The 27,737-nt window shown below is 41.1% G+C and overlaps 1 protein-coding gene across 1 annotated transcript in view; it reads right to left on the bottom strand.

Moving 5' to 3' along the window:
* The window catches only part of LOC135198198 (protein psiR-like), a 379,223-nt gene extending 353,425 nt beyond the window's left edge, over positions 1-25,798 (bottom strand). Inside the window, exon 1 of the mRNA XM_064225779.1 lies at positions 25,739-25,798. Coding sequence (XP_064081849.1) covers positions 25,739-25,798 — 60 coding nt within the window. The remainder of the gene's footprint in view (positions 1-25,738) is intronic.
* Positions 25,799-27,737: the final 1,939 nt, after the last annotated feature.

Raw genomic sequence — 27,737 nt, 5'->3', positions numbered from 1 at the left:
AAAAAAATTAAAAAAAAAGTTTCTAACTAATGGAAGGATTGAGAGTGCAGCGGTTTATTTACCACAGATGAACAATTGCTAAGCACACTACAGAACCCACCCTGAAAGTTGAAACTAAACATAGCTATACTGAGTGAACCCACCAAGAGCTGAAGCTCTCCGCTGAACGGAAAAATCTATGGTCGAAGAGGCGGCGATAATGTTAATTCAACTTCTCCTATATCAATAGCAAAATCTACTAGTATAACCATTGTATACGCTAAAATCCTCTTGAATGCGCAAGCCAAGGTCTATAGACTTGATGTGAGAGATTGAGTAGTCAGCTTACAGGTAACGTGTTACAGTTGCCTCTGCTCGGATCCGATAGTTTCTGTAACGTTAACATGTTTGGCAGTAAAGCAGGGCTGTCGAAGTGTGGAAATGACGTCACTAATACGGCTTATATTGTCCACATTGTGATTAGGTGTGGAGTGTGGAATCCACACGTAAAAATTTCCACGCCTTTTACTTAAAAAGCGTATGCTAGTTAAAATCTAATAATAAGTTATGAAATCTTTTACTATTCTAATTTATAAGTCTCACACACAAATATCTTTAAAAATAAATAATTAGTATTATCATTTTTAATTTGTGGATGCGTTTGGATGTTTATCAGATGCATGACCTGACCGTTCATTCTTGTGGAAACCAAGACCTAAAATATAAACTAGATCTTCACCGTACGAACTGGCTGGCTCCAGCTCCAACTAGCCTTAGTTACTTATTCAAAATTCTTGTCCTCAACAAAATCTACATTTATTCTTTTTCATGATACTAGAGAGTATTCTTATTTTGCTAGTGTTGATGGTATATTTGGTGCCAAATTATTTTTCAGCGAAGCACTTTACAGCTTTGCTATACAGATTGCAATTTTTGCATGTGAAAATGATTACTGTGCTGTATAATCAGTTTGATTATTCTACAACTACTGTGACAAACTTTTGAAAGAAACGGGGTTTAATGATATCATAACTTTAATTCGTATAACGTAAGATCTTAGCAGCAATCATAGGCCTAGTTTACCTGTATAGATAATAGCGCTCATGATTTCGTTGTCAGTTGATATTGCCCTAAATGAATGACTATGTGTATAACAACGATAAGAGTAAGAAATTATATAATGCAGTGGTATTGAAATCTTCATGTAAAATAAATGGTTCAGTACATTAGCCTAGTTCCAGGATACGTTGCCAGCTTACTTTACTCTAAAAGACATAGTTATAACACTTGTGCTTACTATTACATTTGCAGCTTCAAAATATTCTTTATGAAAGTTAATGTAATTGCAATGATACAATAATGATAATTATTTTTTTGAGTTCACGTGCTAGCATATAACCAATAGTGTTGTTAGCCCTAGATAATAGATCTAGTCATTATATTTATATCAATACTGTCAGATTGACTATCATGATAAATTCATCGATATATTTCATTACGACGATGTGATTAAGATGCTTTATATATATATATATGTAAGTGTTTACATAATAAAAATATGGAATGTTAGTCCATATATATAAAAGACTAAAACTAAGAGGTCAAACCAGATTGCTTGCAGGAATGTGATCAGACTAGAGACGCTAAAGATGACGTATACAATAAAAGTAGGCTAAGATAACATGCCGTCACCTGTAGTCATTCATTTGTTTATAAACTTTAGTCCAAGCTCCCTGCTTGAGACAACTACCGCGACCTATAATTCAAACGGCCTACGTGATCTGTAGCGTGTCTCATTTTGATTGTGTGTTCTTATATAACTATGTCATCTGATTGTATGTTCATATGTTCGAGCTACTATCTGCTTCCTTCATAACTGGTAACCGAGATGGTAGTAGAGCAGAAGAGAGTTAGCTATCGTCATTAGAAGACCTGTACCTCTTTACCTAAGCTTTATCATGTAGAGAGAATAGAATTAGCATCATCATTGGCAGAAGCGATCAAGCTATCGTCATTAGAAGACTTGTACAATCATACCTGATCTTCACCAGTAATTCAGAGAATATAAGTATTTTGTACTTCGTGGTTTCTACTAGATCCTCACCTAATCACCGAATCATCATGAGTTTAACACATCGTCGTAATAACCAAGAAGATAATACCGACTTCGTAAGTGATCTACAAACCCCAAGACACTCCATTGAATATGGAAGTGCAATACCAACCGACTTAGCGTAAGATTATCGCAAGTCTAACAGTTGCCTCATAGGGCGCCTTATTATACAAGGCAAAAACAGCCTAAAATATATATTATATATATATACTATATATATATATATATATATATATATATATATATATAGATATATATATATATATATATATATATATATATATATATATATATATATATATATATATATATATATATATAAATATATATATATATATATATATATTATATAAATATATATAGATTATATATATATATATATATATAATATATATATAATAATATATATATATATATATATATATATATATATATATATATATTATATATATATATTCATATAACATATTGCTTCTATACAGTATATTTATTTAACTTATTTCAATAACTATAAACTTGTTGTAAAAGACCTGTTACTTTTTTCGTCGTCCAATTAAATACGTAAGTTTCATTTCAATTTTTCATCACCTGTTAAAGGAGTTTCATTCAACTCTTTCATCGTCAAATTAAATAAGTTTCATCAACAAATTAAAGAAGTATCGACTGTTGTTGAGAAGTTTAGTTTCTTTTACCCTCTCGTCAAAAAACACTAGAATAAAAATCTAACTAAATCTTTAAACATTATGAACTAAAAACGGAAAGGGTCAGTGTCTACCCTTATTTACCAATTAAAAAAAATAAAATATTGGCTAGGAATTCGTACGGCTAAGTTTTGAGCACTTACAAGATCACGATAAACAACCTATCCAGAGTTCCTTGCCACTACATCGATAAGTCGAATATATTGCATAACTGGCAACCGTGTTAAGATACCGAACGTGGATTTCCTTAGTGTGGAAATCTGGCAGCCCTGCAGTAAAATCGTTTCATACAAACCACCAAGGACCTTAGCCGCAAGAAGGTACCTTTTAAGTTTATGAATATGATATTGTTATGATACAATAAAGTTTTATGCATACTTACCTGGCAGTATATATATAGCTGTATTTTCTGAAGTCCGACAGAATTTAAAAAACTTCCGACACACGCAGTGGTCGGACCAGGTTGGTTAGTACCCATTCCCGCCGCTGGAGGCGGGGTATCAGGAACCATTCCCATTTTCTATTCATAATTTTTATTTCCACTGTCCCCTGAGGGAGGTGGGTGGGTACTTGAATATATATATATCTGCCAGTTAAGTATGAACAAAATGTTATTGTTATAATACAATTAAGTTTGTTCATACTTTACCTGGTACGATATATATATAGCTGTTTATCTTCCTCCGAAGTCCGACAGAAATTTCAAAACTCTCGGCCTGGAACCGCAGTGGGCGGCCAGGTGGTAGTACCCATTCCCGCCGCTGGGGAGGCGGATATCAGGAACCATTCCCATTTTCTATTCATATTTTAATCAGTGCCACTGTCTCCTGAGGGGAGGTGGGTGGGCACTTAATTATATATATCTGCCAGGTAAGTATGAACAAACTTAATTGTATTATAACAATAACATTTTGTTCATGAGACTTACTTGGCAGATATATATATCGCTGAATCCCACCTTCGGATGGTGGGAAGAGACAGAATAGGATTTGTAGGAAACTTAACTTAAGTAGATGATATACACCTTGGTTCCTCACCTGTTAGCAAAGTAGACTTCTGTGATTACTGTCACTACAGCCTGCTTGTGCTTAATCAGAGTTGCCAGCCAGGTGGAGACCTGTAGTGCTGGTGCGCTCTGAATGCTCTGTCAACGGGGACGTGACCTCAATGTGACAAGAGCATAGAGCCATACAAATGAGGGCAACGAAGCAACTGACCACCACCTGACCAACTAACAAAGACCCCCTGAACACTAAGCTAAAAGATGGGAGGTCTTCACCAAAGCCTCACCACAACCAAAAAACACATCACTAAAACTAACCTAAACTAAACTAAGGGATAGGGAGAGAGCTACCTTCAAGCCCCAAGACTGTGTCTGCAGAAACGTATGGCCCAAGAGAACAACAGTCCTCGTATATCGTTCTCACATCTCTCAAGTATGTGAGGCGAATACTGAATTGCTCCTCCAAAAAGTGTGGCGTCAAGGATGTCCTTGATCGACATGTTCCTTTGGAAGGCAAGCGAGGTTGCAACAGCTCTGACCTCGTGAGCTTTCACTCGCAAGAGGCTCAAATCGATCTGTGTGTAAGACGAATGAGGCCTCTTTAATGACGTCCCTCAGAAAGAACGCCAAAGCGTTCTTGGATAACGGTATATCGGGTCGTTTAACCGAACACCAGAGATTATCTGAGGGACCTCGTACTTCTTTAGTCTTGTGGACATAAAACTTTAGAGCCCACCTGACAGGGCACAGGACTCTCTCAGGTTCTTGGCCCACAAGGCTTGTCATACCCTTGATTTCAAAGCTCCTTGGCCAAGGGTTCGAAGGGTTTTCATTCTTTGCTAAGAAAGTGGGACTCAAAGAGCAGACAGCATTGTCCCCTTTGAAGCCCACTCTCTTACAAATGGCTTGAATTTCGCTAACTCTCTTCGCCGTCGCCAGAGCAGTTAGGAAAAGAGCCTTCTTAGTCAAGTTCCTAAGAGGACGCTTCATGTAGCGGTTCGAAAGGACTCGACATTAACAGTCTAAGGACTAAATCCAGGTTCCAAGAAGGAGGCCTCGCCTGAGTATCTTGGATGTCTCAAAGGATCTCAGGAGATCGTGAAGATCCCTGTTATCAGACAGGTCTAGTCCTCTGTGTCGGAAGACTGCCGACAGCATGCTCTTATATCCCTTGATGGTCGGGACCGCCAGCTTCTGCACATTTCTTAAAAATAGCAGGAAATCGGCTATCTGGCTCACGAGGTAGAGGAAGAGGAAATTCCCTCCTTTCTACACCATGCCTGAAGGAAGCCCACTTCGACTGGTAACAGCTCTCGAGGAGCGTTCTCCTAGCGTTGGCGATCGCCTTTGCAGAAGCTGCTTTAGAAAAACCTCTCGCTCTGGCCAGTTTTTCGATAGTCTGAACGCAGTCAGACCCAGAGCGGAGAGGTTTCGGTGATATCTTGCGAAGTGGGGCTGTCTGAGTAGATCTTTCCTCCAGGGCAATGTCCTCGGAAAGTCCTATGATGAATAATTGACATTACCCCTGTGAACCATTCTTTCGTTTCGGGCCACATCGGGGCGATCAGGGTCAACCTGGTCCCCTCCGATGCCGCGAACTTCCTTACTACTTCCCCCATGATCTTGAATGGCGGGAAGGCATATAGTCCCAGGTTCGTCCAGTCCCAGAGCAGAGCGTCCTAATCGCGACTGCTCCCGGATCCAGCACAGGAGAGCAATAAAGAGGCAACCTCTTTGTTCTCGAAGTCGCAAATAGGTCGACTGACGGACACCCCCACAGTCTCCAGAGCTCTCGACGACGTCCTGGTGCAACGTCCATTCCGTCGGCAGGATCTGATCTTGTCGGCTGAGAAGGTCTGCTCTTACGTTTCTGGACTCCTGCGATAAACCTCGTCAGGATCCTTATCCGTCTCGCATCTGCCCACAGCAGAATCTCCCTCGCTAAATAAAACAGAGGACGTGAGTGTGTACCTCCCTGCTTCTTTAGGTACGCCAGGGCTGTGGTGTTGTCCGAGTTGACTTGGACTACTTTCTCTGCAACCTTTTGTTGGAAGAACTGTAGCGCCAGAAAAAAAAACCGCCGCTAGTTCCTTTACATTGATGTGCCAGGACACCTGTTTCCCCCCTCCAGGTGGCCTGACACTTCCTCCCCTCCTAGTGTTGCTGCCCCATCCCGACACCCGAAGCGTCGGAAAACAACACTAGGTCTGGGCTCAGAAGCTTTAGGGACAACCCCTCTCGAAACTTCCGAGGATCTAACCACCATCTTAGATGGTTCTTCACCGATTTGGTGATGAAAAGGGTCGCATCCAGATCCTCTCTGACTCTCCATTCGTCTGCTAAGAAAAACTGGAGAGGTCTGAGGTGTAGTCTTCCCAGGGAAACAAACTTTTCCAGCGAGGAAATGGTTCCCAGCAGACTCATCCATTCCCTCGCCGAGCAAGCTTCCTTCCCCAGGAATGCCGAGACTTTCTCTAAGCCTTGCAGCTGTCGTTCCTGGGACGGAAACGCTCGAAAAGCCACTGAATCCATCTGAATCCCCAGAACACGATGGACTGTGTTGGGGTCAGATGCGACTTTCGAGGTTGACTAGAAGTCCCAGGGACTTCGCCAAGGCCAACGTGAAGTGAAGGTCCTTCAGACACCTTTCTTCTGACGATGCTCTGATAAGCCAATCGTCGAGATACAGGGACATTCTTATTCCTTGCAGAATGTAACCATCTCGCTACGTTCTTCATGAGCATGGTAAATACCATCGGAGCCGTTCTTAAACCGAAACAAAGGGCTCGGAATTGCCAACTTTGTCCTTAGCATAAACCCTCAGAAACTTTCTTGAAAGAGGGTGGATAGGCACGTGAAATATCCGCGTCCTGTAGGTCCAAGGACACCATCCAGTCGCCCAGTCTTAGGGCTCCTAGAACCGACTGAGGTGTTTCCATCTTGAATTTTTTCTTTTCTACGAAAAGATTCAGGCCTGCTTACGTCCAAGACTGGACGCCACCCCGACGATGTTTTGATACAGGAAAAGTCTGTTGTAGTATCCTGGTGACCCCAGGTCTAAGACCTGCTCCACCGCTCTTTTCGTGATCATTTGTTCCAAAAGATCTAAAAGAACCTGCTGTTTCTCCCCTTGATACGACGGGGAAAGATCTCTGGGAGTCCGTTGAAGAGGAGGATGGTCTACAAAGGGGATCCTTGTACCCCTGTTCTACTATCTTGAGGGACCACGCATCTGTATCTCTCTCTCTCCACGCCCCCGCAAAGAACTTTAGCCTGGCTCCGACAGGCATCTGAAGGACTTTGTCTCATTTAGAGGATTTAGGTTGAAGGAACCTCTTCCTCTTGCAAGTCCTCTCCCTCGAGGGCAGCTCTCGAGGGAGGAGCGCTACGAAAGGGTTTAACCTTCCTAGGAGGTCGTCCAGACGACGACGTGATCGGGACTGCAGGACGTCTAGAAGACTGGGCCAAGAGATCCTGGGTATCCTTTCTTGTTAGGCTCAGGTAACTCACTGCCGGTCCCCTTACCATAGCCTGGGGGTAAGAGATGGCTCGAAAGAGGTGCAAAGAGAAGCTCTGCTTTCTGCGATGCAGAAAACAGACTTCGCTGTGATTCATAAGAGCGCTCTCTTCTTGAGGAAAGCAGTGCCGAAAATGAGGAAACACTAACTCTTCCGAACCATCCCTGACGGCCTTGTCCATGCATGACAACACATTGGACAGCTCCCCCAGACTCAAAGAATCAGGACTCCTAGATTGAAGATCCAGGACTCCTAGGCACCAGTCTAGGAAGTTAAAGACTTCCAGAGTCTTTAACAGACCTTTCATGTGATGGTCGATCTCCGTTGGTGTCCAAGAAATCTTCGCGGACGACAAAAGGGATCTTTTCTGGGCGTCTACCAGACTAGCAAAGTCCCCTTGGGAAGAAGACGGGATCTTAATTCCTACTTCCGATTTTGGTCTCATACCAAATGCCGCCTCTCCACTAAGTCTAGAGGGAGGCAGGGCGAAAGTCGACTTGCCCTGATCCTTGCCGACGTTTCCATCCATCCTGCAATTTCTTGAATGCTCTCTTAGTGGACAAGGAAGTCTTCATCTCCACTACTTCCGAAACCTTGCCCGACTTCGAAGACGAAAACTGAGAGGGCGGAGACTTAGGAGCTGCAGGCTGGAACTTCTCCCCAAACAAGGAACGTAAAAGTCGTACCGCACCTTGTAGTCGGAAACCGACGAAACTGACGGCTGATCTTCGTCCACTGAGTCAGCCGGACTACTCTGTTCTCCTTCCGAGAGGCAAAGGAGATCGAACCTCTGGAGAGGGCGTGCGCCCCACGGGTCTAGCCTTCAACAAAGGCTTTCGAGGAAGACTAACATCCGCCTCTTCAAGGCGACCGACCTTCCGTCGATCTTTAGAGCTCGAACCACGAAGAGCGTCCTGACCTCGCTGCGCGTCAAGAGAGGAAACTCCAAGTCTCTCTCGAGGAGCGTCCTTACGTTTGACGCTCAAGCGTCCAGCTTTCGCTTTCAAAGCGTCCTTCTGAGCGCTCTCAAAAGCCTTCTCCAGGCAAAAGCGTCAAACAAAGCAACCCGACGAGCGTCTTCAAAAGCGTCCTGCCGAGCGTCCTCAAACGCGTCCTCCAAGGCGTCCTGTCGACTGTCCTCAAAAGCGTCCCGACGTACGGGCGGAGACAGCGACGAACGAGGAGACAGAGAAGGAGACTGCCTCGTCCTCTTGACAGGCAGTCTAGCGTCCTTCCTTCGCTTAGGCTCAACTGCTGCTGGGCGAGTCTTCCGAGCCATTAAGGTCGACAATTGGTCTTGAAGCGACGCAAGAATACTCTTCGTAGGTGAAGAACCGAGAGGAGGTGAAGGGGCTGCGCTTGCGAGAAGACGAGGGGCGGGGGGGACGCCTCCTTCCTTCTCCCAGGAACAGCAACCTGCCTCTCCGAGGGCGCGAGAGAAGCGCTTCTCAGCGTCGTCCTCGGACGACGTCCTACCTCTCTTCTGTGGAGGAAACGCGTCATACGACGCAGGCGAAGACCGCAACGAGAGCGGAGAGAGGGGACGCAAAGCGTCCTCCCTAGGAAAAGTCTTTTCAACGGACGCGAGTCACTCCGAGAGCTCCACCCCTTGCGCGGGGAGGGCGCCTCGGAGGACGAAAAACAGTCCTTTTTAGGATGCGAGCCTGAGCACGCTCCTTGGCAGCCTGGGAAGTAGCAACAGGTCCTGCCGAAGGGACGCCAGATCGGTGGGGGAAGCGTAACCCTCTTGCGGCTTTCGACATGGCCCACCTCCCTGAGGTCTGGGAGTCCGACAGAGGTCTAGACCTAGAGGCATTATGGGGCCGATCTGACGCCCCCTCCACAAACTAGGGGCTCGATCACATCACTTTAATCGAGCCGTTTTCAAGGGCCAACACTTTGGACTCTAGAGTGCGCAATGACTCTAGAATCAGAGAAAGGGCATTACCTTCTCCAGACACAGAACTAGGGCCCTCAGGCAACAAACACAGGATTAGGTGAAGCAAATTCTACTGGTGTTAATATAGGAGAAATGTTACTTCCCTTACCTTTTCGTAGAACCGCTTTTAGAGGAAGACCTCCTGATCCTATCGCGCTCCAACTTACGCCGATAGGATTCATACACCTTCATTCATCCATCAGTCAAACTTTTGCATTCAATGCAACGCTCAACCAGCAAACAAACATGCCCCCTACACCCCATACATACTGTGTGGGGGTCTACCGATGCTTTCGGTAGCCTCACCTTGCAATCACTCGCCTCACACACACTCTGAAGCTCACTGACTTGATCCGACATCACGTTTCATATAAAGCCAATCCAAAATCCAAAAACAGTCCACTATCGCGTATGCCAATCCAACAATCCAGAGTCAAAACCAAAAGACAATCCAGATACTTATAACGAGTTAAATCCAAAAATCCTGGGCGGAGGTCTGTAAACAGGTGTTTTACCGACCGGCGACAGAAAAAAATTATGAATAGAAAATGGGAATGGTTCCTGATATCCGCCTCCCAGCGGCGGGAATGGGTACTACCACCTGGCCGCCCACTGCGTGTGCCGCGAGTTTTGAAATTCTGTCGGACTTCGGAGAATACAGCTATATATATCTGCAAGTAAGTCTCATGAACAAACTTTATGTATCATAACAATATCATTTTGCTCATGAACTTACCTGTCAGATATATATATATAGTTTGAACCCCACCGTTGGAGGTGGGAAGGGACAGAATAGAAGGATTTTGGGACACAAATGCATGCAGATGATTTACATCTTGGTTCCACCTGTTACATAGCCGACTTCGTGATTACTGTCACCCAAGTCTGCTTCTCGCTTTACTAGAGTTGCCAGCGAGGTAGAGACCTATAAGCTGGTGCACTCCAGATGATGTCAACGGGGGCGTGACCACAATGTGACTAGACCATATTGACCATACCATGAGGGCTAAGAAGTAAAATAAATATATATATATAAATTATATATCACCACCTGACCACCTAGCCAAAGTTAATGTGTGTTAACTAAGGCTTCAGAGTTAAGAAGTCGCCGTTGTCAGCGACTCCACAACTAAATTAAGAGCTCTTCCTAACCATTTTCTACAGGATAGGATGAGTAGTAACTTCTTGCCCCCAAGATTGTGTCTGCAGACACGTATGGCCCTAGCGAGCAGCAGATCTCATATGCCATCTTCACATCTCGCAGGGAGTGTGAAGTGAACCCAGAGTTGCTTCGCTAAAACATGGTACCCAGGATGTTCTGATGTGCCATGCTCTGTTGAAATGTTCCTAGGCCGCGCCCTCACCTCGTGAGCATTCAGATAAAAAGCTTTCAAATCTTTGTGCAAACACAATGAAGGAGCATTTTTTTTTTTTTTTTTTTTGAAAGAACTCCTTAACCCTAAAACCAGGGTGTACTTCGATATGGGCAAGTCTGGTCTTTTCGGAACACTGCAGATTGCCCGACTGACTTCGACTTTCTTGATTTTAAGTAGATAAAACTTGAGAGACCTGACAGGGCACAGGACTCTCTCTGGCTCCTGCCCACTAACTTGTGCCATCCTTGCTTCCAAGATCCTGGCCAAGGACAAAAAGGGTTTCCATTCTTAGGCCATAACGAAAGGCTTAGAGAGCACACCTCCTTGTGTTCTCTAAAGCCAAAACTTGTGACGATGGCTTAAAATCTCACTAACCCTCTTTGTCGTATCTAGGGTGGTTAGAAGAAGGCTTCCTGATCACATACAAGAAGTTAACAGGCAGGAGAGGTTCGAATGCTTTGACATCAAGAACTTCAGACTACGTCTAAGTTCCATATTGAAAGCTTCGATCCGGAAATGCAGTCTGTACTAAAGTCAGGTGAACGACCAGTTGACCAGTCAGACGAATCAAGGACAGCAAGGCTGTACCCTGAAGACCAAAAGGCACTATTCTTAGCTGAAGGATGAGTGTCTGGACTGCCTGGGCGATTCAATCTAAGCAAACCTTGGGGTGTATCAACGCAACCCAACGTCGTCCGCAATCGACTTCGTCAATAAGAAACTCAGGGCTACTATATGTCGCCTGATCTCGCACGAGTGTCTGAATCCGAGAAAACAGGCGAGGCAAAAAGTAGATGGTGAGCTAGAATCGAGATTCCACAGACCCTCAATGATCTGTGAAGGTCTTTGTTGTTTGACAGATGCAAATCTGTCAAACAACATTCTCTGTTGTCTGTTCGCACTGGCAGAATTTCAAAACTCTCGGCAACCGCTAGACCACTGGTAGTTCAGGTGATCTCCCCCACGTTCCCGTGGCGCTGGTACTTGGAACTATTCCCGTTTTTCCTCAGATTTTCTCTGAACCCTGTCTCCTGAGGGGAGGAGGTGGGGAATTTAATTATATATACCTGCCAGGTAAGTATGCATAAAACTTTATTGTATCATAACAATATCATTTTCATGCATGACACTTACCTGGCAGGTATATATATAGCTGATTGACACATTTGGAGGTGGGTCACAGACAGCAATATCGTCATAATTCAAAAATTAACTAATTTTTAAAATTATTTATTAAGTTCCTTACCTGCTAAGGTAGCTGACTTCGTAGGTCCTGCCTCTTAGCCTGCTAAACCTTAGTAGCTCTCAACTAGGATGTGACCTGTTTGTTGAGAAAGCTAATAACAAGGGTCTGACAACTGGACGGGACCAATTTGTTGACAGGAAAACCCTAGCCCTCTCTTACCAGGGGCATTCATGCTAGGATAAGTTAGACCACCTGAACCACACACAAAAGCTAACGTAACACATTACACTTCACATACTGAAGAGGAAATAACCCTCTCAGACAACCATAAAAAGAACACCACTTAATTAAAATACCTAGCATGTTAGTAATCTATCGTTGCTGCCGTCGATCGAGACGATTCGTACGGACTTTTGCAATCCTGTAACGAACCTCTAGATGATCGTTTACATTCTACGCCTGTTGTTATAATAGGCTCTTTCTCGTAAACTCGAGCAGGGACCGAGAGAAGATACTTCTTAAGATATGAGAGCGCTGTGGAATATCAGAGTTGATGTGGCCCCACTGGTTCCAAAACTCGTTTTCGAGGACTGGAGGACGACCGAATTGCATTTACTTCTTTCAGATTAAGATTCCAGGACATCTGAAACACTATCCAGATGTCCGGCACCTTCTTTCTATCATGACGCACTGAGAGATGTTCGAATAATTCCTAGATCTTGAATAATATTTCAGTTTCCGTAGGGGAAAAACTGTGGTCTGAATTGCAGTCTATTCGGGGAAAACAAACTTCTTCAGGAAGGAAATGTCCCCAGCAAGCTCATCCATTCCCTCCCCGAGTATGCTTACTTCCCTATAAGGCTGCGCTTTGCCTAAGCAGGAGAGCATATAAAAGTGCAATGTTGCGGTAGACTCGTAGTTCTATACCGTGCGGTAACGAGCACCGAAAGGATTAAGAGATAACTCTGTTGGAACATAGTAAGGCAAAACTAATGCAACGTTTATTCATTCCACGTAAGAAATCCCTCATCTTAGGCTAAAGTCCGTGATTGTAGGACAGAGATACAGTTAGTCCAGTCCAATCCCGCAGGAGAGACGTAACCGCCAGCACAGAGATACGGTTAGTCAGTCAATCCCGCAGGAGAGAGAGACGTAACCTACAGCGCATGACAGCGCACGATCTGTTACTGGCTCGGTTGGAACTTGGACAGTCAGACACAGCAGCAGCCAGCAGCTTACGAACGTCGTCTCTTAACTTTATGTCTGGGTTGCCAGCTACCTATTCTACGAAGAAACAGGTCCGTTATTTTTTGAACAAAAAGAGACTCTCAAGCTGGTATATTTAAGCGAAACAGAAAACGCTAAATATATAGATGCGTTTGTGTCGTCAGAAACACTACCATACAACGGTAAAAGATAAATCGGAAACTCCTGGAAGGCTGCAGGGAGTGACGATTAAATGTCCTTAAAATAGTAGACAATAGACCTCTCGGTTGCCATCCGAAGAGGTAACTACAGCAAGCGTGTATGACTTGAACCACCTAGTAGAAAAATAACGCAAGGCAAAAAATTTATTATATCACAATAAAGTTTGTTCATACTTACCTGGCAGACATATATATAGCTGAATTCGGAAATCAGCTACATACATATCTGACAGGCAAGTTTCATGAACAAACTTAGAGAATCGAAGCAGACAGCTCAAGCTTCTTACGATACTGGACATAAGCGTTCATTGACGTAGTCTACAAGTCTATTTTCTTGTACGAGTCTGCGAATGAGGAAGGAGAGCGCTTCCGAACCTTGTCCTTATTCGCTTACGCAATATCAAGTTAATGAGATGTTTGTCAATGAGAACTAACCCATTAACGGTACAGAGAGATATTTTGTCAATGAGGGGAGACCCACTTACTTGACAAAACGATAGTATATTGTCAATGGGGGAAAGTCCACTAGAATTCGCACACGTAATCCAGTAAGAAATCGAGCAAAAGTTTTATTTTTCGAGTCGTCCTATTTTTCATTCAACAAGGAAGGGACAGAAATCCTGTTAAGAGACTGGGCTTACGGTAGGTAGAACGACGATGCTCAATCGGCATGGAAGTCTCGACTAGAAACTAACCAAAAATTCTTCATCCTGAAAAACCCAAAACCCTTTTCAGATGGTCCTAAAAACAGCTTTAAATTTATTGGCAAGAGTATGGCCAAAGGAAGTCCTGTCTTGCGCTTTCCTGAAGAGCGTCCTTTTGATGAGTGCCTTTGCAAGAATCCTACTGAACGTTGGGCCCCCCCAGAAAATCCTGACGTTCAGGACGTCGAGCCTTTACATAACCCGTAACTGTCTTATCTCAAAGTCTTGACTGAGGTAGAGAAAACGAATCTTCCCTTGAGCTTTATTTCCTTAACTCCATCCACCTTTGCGAAAAGCAATATAATATTGACAGAGACCTCTTGAATTCACGAAACCCGAGGTCTTTGCTGGGTTCCGAAGACGAAGTTCTGTTCACTTTCTTGAGGCTCAAATCTTAAACAAGAGCTTGAAGAGTTCAACAGAACGTTCTGGTGCGCGCTCGCGTCCACTGGCGAGGACGCTCGGCGTCCTGGTGCGCGCTCGGCGTCCACTGACGAGGACGCTCGCGTCCACTGGCGAGGACGCTCGGCGTCCTGGTGCGCGCTTCGGCGGCCACTGGTGGCGAGGACGCTCGGTCGTCCTTACTGGTGAGTGGCGCATGCCGAGCGTCCTGTTCAAGCCGATCGTCCAAATAAGCGTGCAGAAAAGCGTCACGTTCCTGACAGGCGTCAAAACAAGCGAGAGAAACTGCCTTCTTTTTCCTATTTCTTGGTGGAAAGAAGTACACGTGATCAGGCAACTTTCGCCTTCTTACTTCTCACTGAAACGCATAACGAGGGAGAAGGGACGTGAAGCGTCCCTCTTCTATAAAGCTTCTTAGAAGGCGCGAGTCCTTCCGAGAGCTCAACCCTTGTGCGGGGAGGACGCCTCGGAGGACGAGAAGCAATCCTTCAGGATTCGTGCAGTGCACGCACTTTGGCAGTCTGGGGATTTCATCAGAAACTGCGAAGGCACGCCAGATCGGTGGGGTTCCCTGTAACCCTCCTTCGGCTTTCGACATGCCTCTCCCTTGGTTCTGGGAGTTCGACAGAGGTTCTAGACCTAGAGGCGTTATAAGGCCGATCTGACGCACCCTCCACTACACAAGGGGCACTGTCACTGCACTTAGCCACTTCACTATTGCTCTCTAAAGCAAACACTTTCGATTCTAAGTTACGAATCGAAATAGTAAAAGAGAAAGGGCAATAACCTCTACAGACACTGTTTTTAGGGCCCGAAGGCAACATTACAGGGTTAGGCGTAACAAAAACAGAAGTAGAACTCTTTACAACAATGAAGGAGAGCGATCCCACCTCTCGCAGACATAGTCATAACCCGTAGGCCATACTACAGCGTTAGGCAAAATAAAGTCTACCGGAAGGTTAGCCAGTATCACTACCCTGACTTTCGTAATTGATTAATTGCGTACATACTAAACAAAAACTTTTTCCTTACGGAATTAGACACGTTTACTGATTAATTGCGTACATACGAATCATACTTTTTCCTTACGGAAATAGACATGTTTACTGATTAATTGCGCCCCCCGAAGTGCGGAACTACCGAAGCTTTCGGTAGCCACACCCTATCTTTGCAGACAAACACCCATCTGAAACTAGCCTAACTAGATTCAGATATCTTATGCAAAAATGAATCAAATTCAAATCAATTTAAGATATCGTATGCCTAGCCACAAATCCAAGTAAATAAATTAAAAGACAATTAGGATACTTAGCGGCAATTGAAGTTTCCAAAATCCTAAGCCGGAGGTACTGAAAACAAGTGTTTTCAGTACCTTGGCGACAGAAAATTTATGAATAGAAAATGGGAATGGTTCCTGATACCCGCCTCCAGCGGCGGGAATGGGTACTAACCACCTGGCCGCCACTGCGTGTGTCGGAAGTTTTTTTTAAATTCTGTCGGACTTCAGAAAATACAGCTATATATATACCTGCCAGGTAAGTGTCATGCATGAAAGTATAATATTTTGGCTAAACAGTTCTATAGAAAAGGGTGTATGTAATGATGCAATCTAACAAATTTACTGAGATAACGGGAGATTTGTTGCCTTGTTTGTTTTTACGTTCATCCCAGGAACTGGACTGGACCCCGGCTAGTTACCAGGTTGGAGTAATTGTAATCTATTTGAAATGTAATTAATTACAGAATTTTGTGCAATTGAAAATGAAATTATAGTAAGTAACTGTAATCTAATTAATTACAGGAGGATGTAAGTTGTAATTTAGGGTAGAATATCACAGCAGGCCAAGCAGGCCACCTACAACAACACACCTAGCCACCCTCCGAAAAAGTAAATTATAACGCGTCCTGACACCCGGTGATGGGCATCAGTCGCGACTTGTTGTTGGTGAGAAACGGAGCTAAAGACCTCTACTCTCCTTTTCGAAGTAAGTATTTTCTCCAAAGTTAGAAATTAAGGCCAAATTTTAAGATTTAAACAGAGGGTACTGAAAATGGCGCCCACGGCAGTGGAAATCTCACCAAACGCTTATGGAAATTTTTACTTACTTACAAACTAAAAACGTTTCGAAGATTGACGCCATCTCGATGTTTACTGGAGTCGCTTGTGTCAACACAAAACTTCCATTTCCTGTGATAAACATCCGCACACCTCTTGTAAACCCACAGACGCTGGAGCACTTTTATCACAACAATCGAAACACGATTTCTCACCAACAAACAAGCCAGGAGTAAACAGCTGTTTTGGTAGAAGATGACGAGAAGCGTGCTCTTAGCTAATTTTTAAATAAGTAGTAAAACATCAATATTTTACATATTTATGATGATTAATTTGAAAATATTCGTTATTGAAAAAGTAACTCGACTCTGACTCAAATTTAAGTAATTATTTTTCTGAATTAGAACGTTCTTTTAAGTTCTGTATTATGACGTCACGACATCTTGACTTTCGTACCTATTGTAAATAATTGCTATACTCAACTGTCATTGCAGAACGTTTACCAGTTATTCATGCAGATTGTTATCAGCTATACATGTAATTGTTATAATCGTAATGCGCATATATCTCTTTATTATTTACTTTTTGGATATATGAAGATGTTTTTTACTGCTGGATTATCGCCGTAGTGTGACGCAATCGTTTTCGGTCCATGGGCCTCTTTGTCTGTTTTCGCACCATAAAGAAATTATGGGGCCGAATTTGCAATGACCAGAAAGTCGTTAAAAGAGGAAAGTTAGCATTGAGGGGCATATGTTTTGACTGAGAAAAATACAAATTTATTCATAGCTAGCTTGTAAAAAAATACTTGGTTATAAAAACTTGATTGACAACTAAGCAGCATGTCTACTATGGGTTTCAGAGACAGTGCAAGCACGTTTTTGGGCAATACCTATTTCTGTAACGAACACTCGTAACAGAACTAGATTTTGTTTTGCTATAGTGCATTACACCCAGTGCCGTGTTTATAAGGGTATCGTGAATCACTAATCGTAAAGAATAACGACACTTGTCCTTGTACCAAGAGACAAAACTCCATTATGCAGAAATGGATACGAACACGTGTATAAAGCCTCCACCTACCCTCTCCCCCCCCCCCCCCCCCTCCACCGCCATCCCTTTTCTTTCTTCGTTCCTCCGCCTTCCTTTCTCTCTCTCTCTCTCTCTCTCTCTCTCTCTCTCTGTTTTGCCATTCGGTATGTTTTGACCCTCCAACTGGGTATAAGACTACACACAAAATGTTGAAATTGGTGAAATTAGGCTATGTATTGGAAGTATATATAATTAATATTAAAGCAACTTTATCATTAATGCATTACTATGACAACTAGAATTCATGGAAACAGTTTATAATAATGAACGCGTATGTGTGAAGCCTCCACTAATGTGGCAACGATGATTTTTGCCATTCTTGCATGCAAACATTAAAGCATGCAAACATTAAAGGTTACATTTATTTCTGGCATACGATTATTAAAGAAATTCAAAATACTAATCAAAGACTGAATCAATGAAAAGTGCTAGCAAAACAAAAAAGCAAAAAAAAAAAAAAACGTAGTCGTTCCTCTGCACTTTTCCGTATTCGTTCCTCTATGGTTTAGGTTTTTCGGCAGCCAGATGTACGAAAACGTTAGAAACATTTGATTTTATCTACTTTAGAAATATCTGTAATTTTTCGGGGTAATTTGGTTGCAAAAAAGGGATATATACATGAATTAAATCAAAATTTTTTAACATAATAACAAAGTAAATTTAACTAAATAACGAGTAAAGTAAACAGTTTATGGAATAAAACTTTGCAGTTTCGTCGTCTGTCGTCGTCTGCTGTTCGAAATTGTGTTTATGGCGCGCGCGCTTAGAAACCAGGAACAGCAACGAGTTTAAAGTGCAATGTGGAGTGAACTGAGACCAAAATGTGTATAATAACAATCAAATAAGCACTGTGGAGTTTCAGTTGTGATGGCAGTAAGGATAAAAACCGCCGATTACACGGTAAGAATGAATTCAGTTCCAACCATAACCCCGGGAATAACAAGTTTCATACTTTCACTAATATAGGCAACAAAATGTTGTTTTATTGTGCTGATTACAACTGCAATCTTGAGTAAGATCAATAAACGTTACATACATACGCTAACATTGTTCAAATGAGTGCTGGGAAGGCTGGGGAAAGATGGTGGCCGTCACTGATGAGAACCGTCCATGCAAACGTAGCCGCCATATTGGATTTCAAAACTGCCTTGAAAACATATTTCGAAGAGCTCACATGCTTTATTTTAGTTCGTATGGGGCTTTCATATATCACAATATGTTGACGAAACTTCAGTCTTTTAAATGGTATGCTTAGAGTTGCAATTGTATTCATGTTTCACCAATTAAATATCGAGTGAATAAGACCCGTTTTCCTACCGTGATGAGGGTTGGCCTGTCGTGATATTCTACCCTACTTACTTCGAAAGGAGAGTAGAGGTCTTTAGCTCCGTTTCTCACCAACAACAAGTCGCGACTGATGCCCATCTCGGGTGTCAGGACGCGTTATATGTACTTTTTCGGAGGGTGGCAAGCGTTGATTGTAGGTGGCCTGGTTGGCCTGCCGTGGTGATCTACCCTAAAACTGCATAGAAAAACAGCAACTGCCATAGTCTGGGCCGCCGCGGATAAGTACCCTAGATCTACCAACCTGACACTTTATGGGGTATAGGTAATACCTAGGCTATAGTAGCGACATAGTACTAGGGTACCTACTACCATAGTAGTGGTACTACCTAGCTAGCCAGAGGCCTCCAAGATCAGTACTACCTACCCTGGAAGTCAACACTTTTTTTTTAAGTGTTCTGAAACTTTTAATGGCAAATTACACTTACATGTCGGTGGAAGACACTTATTTTTAATATAACGACGAAGAATTTTCAATGACACAACGAAATAACACGTCAGGCGAAGGTTAATTTGCTCCATTTTACGGAAATTCAAAGAGGCGGCGTGGCAGTGACGTCACTCACTGTTTACATTTGTTAACTTTCAGACTTGGACTAAAATACATTATATATTTCAAATACGTTGTGTATTTCTTCTGTAACACTCAAGATTGATAAAATTAATTATTGACAATATTCCACCAATTTTATTATTAACTTAAAATCGTTTATTACTTAACTTAAATCGTTTTAAGTACGAAATATGTTTTCCTTTCATTCTAATTTCAGCTAGGAAGCTTATAAAATAAAGGGACTAAAATACTTTTAATATTTCTTTTTTAAGACTCTCGTATAATAAATATAATAATTCGTGATGTTCTACGAAGACTATTACCTAATGTAAGCATTTACAGTACGACAGTATGCTTTAATTATATTTTCGTTTCAACTATGAATGCTATACCTTGGAACCGTTTATTGATGCAGAAAGAGATGAATAAAGATTCAGAGAAAAAAATTATTATATAATTTGCTGTATAGAAAGTAGATTTTTTATTCAGGTGAATAATTTTTACTATGCAAAATCTTTTCTCCTTTTTGTGCTTGAAAGGGGCAACCACGAGAGAAAAAAAAATGTGTAAGAAGTAATTTTCCGTCTAGCAGACGAATTTCGCTGCAATTCGAAAACATGATAAATCTTCCTCGACGATCTTTGATGTATTTTAAAAATTTTAAAAGGTTTTACGTTTTCAATTTTATGTTCAAATTTAGTGGGACAACGGCGGTGTAGCCATCTATTGACAGTCAAAGTAGCCATAAAACCTAACCAAACTCTTATACTGTGTTTGTGCCAGAAATAGGTCTTGATTATTATTATTATTATTATTATTATTATTATTATTATTATTATTATTATTATTATTATTATTATTATTATTATTATTATTATTATTATTATTATTATTATTATTACACAGAGCTACTTTCGAACTAAATCTGTAATGTTATGACCTACAAATAAAAGGTGTTGTAAAACAGAATTGTAGAACAGACCTGAGAGAAAGAAGACAACGAGAGAGAGAGAGAGAGAGAGAGAGAGAGAGAGAGAGAGAGAGAGAGAGAGAGAGAGAGATGACGATGATCCATGCGGTGGCAAATAGACATTGAATCATAGTGTATTCTTTATGTGTAATTGCACAGGCTCCGAAGACATCAAGAAGAAGACAACAGAGAGAGAGAGAGAGAGAGAGAGAGCAGCTTGTACAAGTCAATTCTAGAATAGCAGTGTGGGAAGCAGGCTTTAACGAGAGATTGAGAAACAGAATAAGTTCATAATTATACTTATAAGTTAGCACTGTAACACTATTGTCCCTTTGTAGGCTTATTTTTTCAGGGATGTTTCGTGAAGCTAATTTTCAGAATTCCGTAACCTGTCCAATTTGCAAGGCTCTATATTTTAGTCACAATTTTAGTATTAAATATATATATATATATATATATATATATATATATATATATATATATATATATATATATATATATATATATAATGAGAATCAAAGGATTCGGTGTAATTTTAATTGACAACTGAAAGAGAGAAACTAGATCCAGGAGCATTTTATATGAGCTGAATTTTTTTGTGCATCGTAATTTGTTCCTCTTGAATCCCTGTATTTTTTTGTCGATTTAAGTTATGTTCAATATCATTTCTTTACAGTTTTAATTTGCTTACTCTCATCGAGATTGGGTTGCAGGGATGAAATCTGCAAAACGTAACACGTAAAACGGAAAGGAATATTTAAAATTTAGGCCAAAAGCCAAGCGCTGGAATCTATGATCAGTTTATTCAGCTGCTGAAAGGGAAGTTGAGAGTAAAATGGTTTTAAAGGTATGGCAGGAGGAGGAAGGCCTCGTAGCTACACCATAAAACAATTGTCAGAAGAGTGTTGAGGAACGTAAGATGGAAGAAAGAGAATATGAACGGGAGTACCTGTAAAAGGAATGAAAGGGGTTGCATCTATAGGGGCCGAAGGGATGCTGCGAAGAACCTGAAGTTATGCCTTTGTAGGCTTCGACCTTTGGGTTCAGACAACAAAAAGGTGTGTGTTGGTTGGTACAGTGAAGGAAGGACGTCCATGAAATAACAAGAGCCTTTGCAAAGGGCGGGGCCTTAACCTGTTCGTCAGGTTTATCAAGAATAATGAAAGCAAAACGTATTGCTAGATAAGTGGAATACACTTATCTAGTGTATTCCTAGATAAGAGGAACACACTACAGATTAACGTAGGTTATATACTTTAGTTTTAAACTCCATTTTTTAAAGATGATGGTGCAAATTAAGCACAGGCTTATCATCACAATCTTTATTGCTGATTTGATTAAGAAATATACTGGAGAAGAAGAAGAAGAAGAAGAAGAAGAAGAAGAAGAAGAAGAAGTTTTTTTAGAGATAGAGACATCAGAGACCTTCCCCTTAATATTATACATTTAAAATTAAAACAAAATAAAATCTATTATTCCAAGTACCTTCCATTTAAAAAAAAAATTATATTATCATGCACAATTCCTCACTGATAGTATCATATATATATATATATATATATATATATATATATATATATATATATTATATATATATATATATATATATATGATGGAAAAGGAGCCCTATAAAAACACCAAAATATAGAGAGGAAAGTACTATATTTCAGAGACTGCTGTCTCTCTCTTCAGGTATATGAATGAGAAAAGTTTACAGAAAAGGTTATTTATACCAAGAGATCCATCCACAAGTAAGCCAATTTAGGTCACCCCCGCTGATAATCTTCCTTTAATCTTCTTATTAAGCGTTGGTTGAATAAACACTTTCGTCGATGACATCCCAAATCCATGCTCCTTTTGAGATGTTCATTACCTGCTTCTCTTTTATTAAGGCCGATTCCATCATTTGACTCTTGTACCGGCAGTTGCTGCTATAAATTATACGTGACAAATTCCAGTTTTATTCTATGGTTATGTTCATATATATGGTTGAAATAGCCGAGTTCTGTTGTCCATACCTACTGACCGTTTGTGTTGTATTAATCTCTGGGGAAGTGATTTACCTGTAAATCCGATGTAAGATTGGTCACAGTTTTGGCAAGGGATCTCATAGACCCCAGAGTCCTTGGGAGATGTCTTTTTGTTGGACTCTGGGGTCTATGAGATCCCTTGCCAAGACTGTGACCAATCTTACATCGGATTTACAGGTAAATCACTTCCCCAGAGATTAATACAACACAAACGGTCAGTTAGGTATGGACAACAGAACTCGGCTATTTTCAACCATATAAATGAACATAACCATAGAATAAACTGGAATTTGTCACGTGTAATTTATAGCAGCAACTGCCGGTACAAGAGTCAAATGATGGAATCGGCCTTAATAAAAGAGAAGCAGGTAATGAACATCTCAAAAGGAGCATGGATTTCGGATGTCGTCGACGAAGTGTTTATTCAACCAACGCTTAAGAAGATTAAGAAAGCTTATCAGCAGGGGTTGGACCTAAATTTGGCTTACTTGTGGATGGATCTCTTGGTATAAATACCACCTTTTCTGTAAACTTTTCTCATTCATATACCTGAAGAGAGAGACAGCAGTCTCTGAAATATAGTACTTTCCTCTCTATATATTGGTGTTTTTATGGGCTCCTTTTATTAGATGGAATTCTGTTGTTACAGAACATTTTTACCGGTCATATGTATATATATTTATACACACACACACACACACACACACACACACACACACATATATATATATATATATATATATATATATATATATATATATATATATATATATGTATACTATGTATGTATGTATATTATTACTCAAACAGAACCATTAGTATTATCCAAATATTCCTCATTTAAACGAGAACATAAAATAAGTGGAAAAATGCACCAAATTTTCTTCGGCGCAATCGAGTTTTCTGTACAGTGCTTAATGCTGCATGAGCCATGGCCCATGAAGCTTTCAGCCTCGGCCCGGTGGTGGCCAGTCCTACAGCGTTGCCAGACGTTGGATTATTGCTAACTTTAACCTTTAAAATGAAAATTACTGAGGCTAGCGGGCTGCAATTTGGTATGTTTGATGATTGGAGGGCGGATGATCGACGCTCTAATTCGCAGCCCTCTAGTCTCAGTAGTTTCTAAGGTCTGCGGGCGGACAGAAAATTTGCGGATGGACATACATAGCCGTCTATCACAAATAACACAAAAAGAAAAAGAAATGAGTATACTATTCGGCCCCCTTCCAAAAGAATAAATAAATAGATAAACAGTCTACTGGCACTAATCCACGGTGATGTCGGTTCACTTACGACACGAAATTACAAAACACCAATAACAGAGCGGCCACAGGACGGAGGGGGCGTGGCGTGAGAGGAAACCCGGTCGTTCCCCGGGGTCGAGTTCTGCCTCCGCCTCTCCTTTGACCTTCAGGGTGGAACTATAAGTTCCCCAAATCTGCTCGTTATCGGCACAGTGCTGAAGCGGCAGTGAAGCCACCGACATGGCTTTCAGTCTTGTGAGTTGTTATGTTTTCTATTTATTCTTACACACGATATATATAGATATATATATATATATATATATATATATATATCTATGATATATATATATATATCTATATATATCTTTAAATTCACGGTAGAAAGATGAGTGAAAAACTAGGGACTTGGAACAAGTACTTTCGTAGTGTATTCTACATTTCCAAGTTCACACTGAATACAATAGAAATTGACAGACCTTTATAGACAAAACAGAAAAGGAGGCGGGGTTACAGTTTGCTAATCTGAGTTTTTCACTCATCTTCGATTTAAGGATATTCCCGAGCACATATTGTATGTATAATAAGGAATGACTTTCGAAGAGAATATTTACTATTAACATTAGAAGTCCATCAAGGTGTATTCTAAAATCAATGCTTTTTATTTATGTTTTTGATTCGATAGATTCATTTTCTCAAACTCTAAATAATATTAGTAAACCCACCTTTTTTTTATCAACTCAGATAGCTGTTTTGGCTATTGGATTAAACTGACCTTATGCCAGCATAGGCCTTTACTTCTTAGAGAAACCGTAACGGCCGGGACTGAGGGGGTGATTTTGGACCTAAAATGAGAGATGAAAATGTATATTAATTTTGCAAACCAATAAATAGAGGATTTATGAATTGTCATCAGATCTGTGTCTGTCTGTCTGTCTATCCATCTATTTTAAAATATTCTAAAGATTTTCGCTTTCAGATTGTATTATTCCTCTTTCTTAAAGAACACTCCTCTATCACACTACGGCTTTTCTCCTTTCAGATAGTTTTGATGAATATAACAGTCTATCTTAAAATCTTCACCTTTTGAGTCTGTTATTTATACCGTCTATCGAATAGGTTGGCCAAATCAAATCGTAACTGTACTCCGTTTCAAGAAATCTTTGTCTTCCAGTTAATATCCGACTGAGTTTATCAAAGATATTCAGCAGCAATTAGATTCTCTCTCTCTCTCTCTCTCTCTCTCTCTCTCTCTCTCTCTCTTCAAGATCAGTGATGCAATGTATGATATTGACCATTTTCAAACCTGTAGCAAATAAGTCTGTGATCTTTAAAAAAAAAAATACCACCGATCTGAAGAATGCTTTCCCACTTTCCTCTAAGATCTCCACCACGACAAAATTGAATCATTTTTGTCCAAAGATCTTCAGCAGACGTATCTATTTTCCATTCTGCGTTTTCAAATGACTTTCACCGCCGTGACCATTAGTTTTTTTCTGGATTCCAAGGAAGCGACCGTGAGCTTTGCTCTTTTGACATCAGTAAAATGAAGTTCCTTTTATTTTCAAAATCATGATCGACTATGATTGCTTTCGAACGCTTCCTGGTCTAAAGTCACACCTCGAATTCTGTCATTCGTAAAAAATCACGTTCTCGTCTGAATGACTGAAAATCGCGATGATTTGGTGAGATAATCTGTGATTATCTTATTATTCATTTTTTGCTTGGTCGTGGGCAACACACATTGGACTTTTTATAACTATATACATTACATAATAATGCTTAAAGGCATTCAGATGTCATGCAGCATTATTTTCTATTTTAGAAAGCGAAGTTACTTTTTTTTTTGTTGGATCTTGCATGCCTGAAAATGCACGTGGAGAGTTCCTTTATTTTCACAAGCGAATCTTTTACCAAAAATTCCGACATTTGCAGATACAGAACATGCGTATAATCCTTTTTGAATTCCTTCTGACTCGAGCAAAATACGTCGTCAGAATTGAATTCATCAAGCACGCAAATGGAAACTGAGACTCTCATAGAACACAAATGAAGCCTTCTTAAGACAAAACATTGCTTGGCCGAACAAGTGCGCATCACTAACCTCTGTTATTTCGTTACTCTTTTCTTTGCAGCGGATAGCGGTGTGGGCTCTCGCCCTCATCTTAATGGCAGTTGCGACGGTGGCTGAACCTGATCATGGTCATAGCAGCTACGATGGCCATGGGGGCCACGATGTTGGATACGGTAAAGGCCATGGTGGAGGATATGGCAAAGGCCACGATGATGGATATGGTAAAGGTTATGGAGGTGGTTATGGCCATGGTGGAGGACATGGCAAAGGACACGGAGCTGGTTACGGTCATGGTGGAGTGCACAGCAGAGGATATGGCAAAGGTCATGGAGGAGGATACGATAAAGGGCACAGTGGAAACTACGGCAAAGGACATGGAGGAGGCTATGTCTATGTTGGAGGGTATGGCAAAGGATATAGTGGAGGATATGGCAAAGGACATAGTGGGGGAGGATATGGCAAAGGTCATGGAGGAGGATATGGCAAAGGACATGGAGGAGGATATGGCAAAGGACATAGTGGGGGAGGATATGGCAAAGGTCATGGAGGGGGTTATGGCCATAGTGGAGGGTATGGCAAAGGACATGGCGGAGGCTATGGCAAGGGACATGGTGGAGGATATGGCCATAGTGGAGGCTATGGAAAAGGACATGGCGGAGGCTATGGCAAGGGACATGTAGGAGGATATGGCCATAGTGGAGGCTATGGAAAAGGACATGGCGGAGGCTATGGCAAGGGACATGGTGGAGGTTATGGCCATGGTGGTGGATATGGCGGGGGTTATGGAAAAGGCCATGGCAGAGGATATGGTGGAGGCTATGGAGGAGGATATGGCCATGGAGAAGGTTACGGTAAAGGCCACGGTGGCTTCGGTTATGGTGAGTATCATTGAAAAAACCTGTCATTTTCAGCTGACTCGTTTTAATCAAGTTTTCTTACTAAGACAAAAGGTTCCATGTTTTCTCTGGTTATATTTTTACTACTTGACCTCAAGATTTTTTCATTAGTTGTTTCTCTTCACTCTTGCCATTTTACTTATTATTTTAAGATTCCATGTCCAGAATGAATAGGGATCTTAATTACTTGCACTGGTCTTATGCTATTTCTCTTTCATCTCTTTCCAGGTTACCATTAAGTTGAGGATGGTTGCTGGTTCAGTCATATTTTTTTTTAATAAAGTGTTGTTACTGTGTATACCCAATTTTATTGAAATTTACCTATGATATTTTGTTAGAGCAAAATTGTTTTCTCTTATTGTCTCAAATCGCGGAAAGGACTATGGAAAAAAGTAGTCTATTGAACATGGAAAGTATCAATGTTCTAATCCAAGAGCTTTCAAATAAATGGCTAAGGCTTTGGAGATACCAGATTTCGCTGTTAAGTATTTGTTTTTGTATTAAGGCTAAAAAACATTGATGACTCAGAGCAAAAATGTTTATGAACTAAAAATGTTTATGGAAGATATAAAGAAATTTCTGTTCGCTACAAAAAATCGACACAATGTAAAATGTTACTGAAGTAAAATGTTACAGAAGAAACCGACACTGAGCAAACAAAGATATCAGACTCCTTTTCTTTATGTTTTTTTTTTCTGTCTGTTAGCAATTTCCACATGAGTTATTGAAATTTTTCTGAAAGATTCGTCGATAAATTAACCTCGTGAACAGTATCTATTAGGTAGATTATAGAAGAGACAGGAATGTCACTTTTGAAAAAAAGAAGAAGAGATTTTTATAACTTAATCAAAGGTGACTTGCGTAACATTCAACTTGATCATGAAGTAGTTTGATTATGAAATTACATAAAAAAAAAATAGGCTGAAGTGTCTTCGGCACAATCGAGTTTTTTTGTACATCGTAGCCTATAACCACGATCTATTTTCGGTGGTCTCGGTATAATGCTGTAAGAGCGCTAGCCCATGAAACTTCTACCACGGCCCGATAGTGGCCTGGCCTATGTCGTTGCCAGATGAACGATTATGAATAACTTTAACCTTAAATAAAAATTAAAACTACTGAGGCTAGAGGGA

This window comes from Macrobrachium nipponense, chromosome 23 (assembly GCF_015104395.2).
Source record: "Macrobrachium nipponense isolate FS-2020 chromosome 23, ASM1510439v2, whole genome shotgun sequence".
NCBI classification, from domain to species: domain Eukaryota; kingdom Metazoa; phylum Arthropoda; class Malacostraca; order Decapoda; family Palaemonidae; genus Macrobrachium; species Macrobrachium nipponense.
Note: the sequence above shows the minus strand (reverse complement) of the source record. Positions and strands in the feature narration are given on the sequence as shown.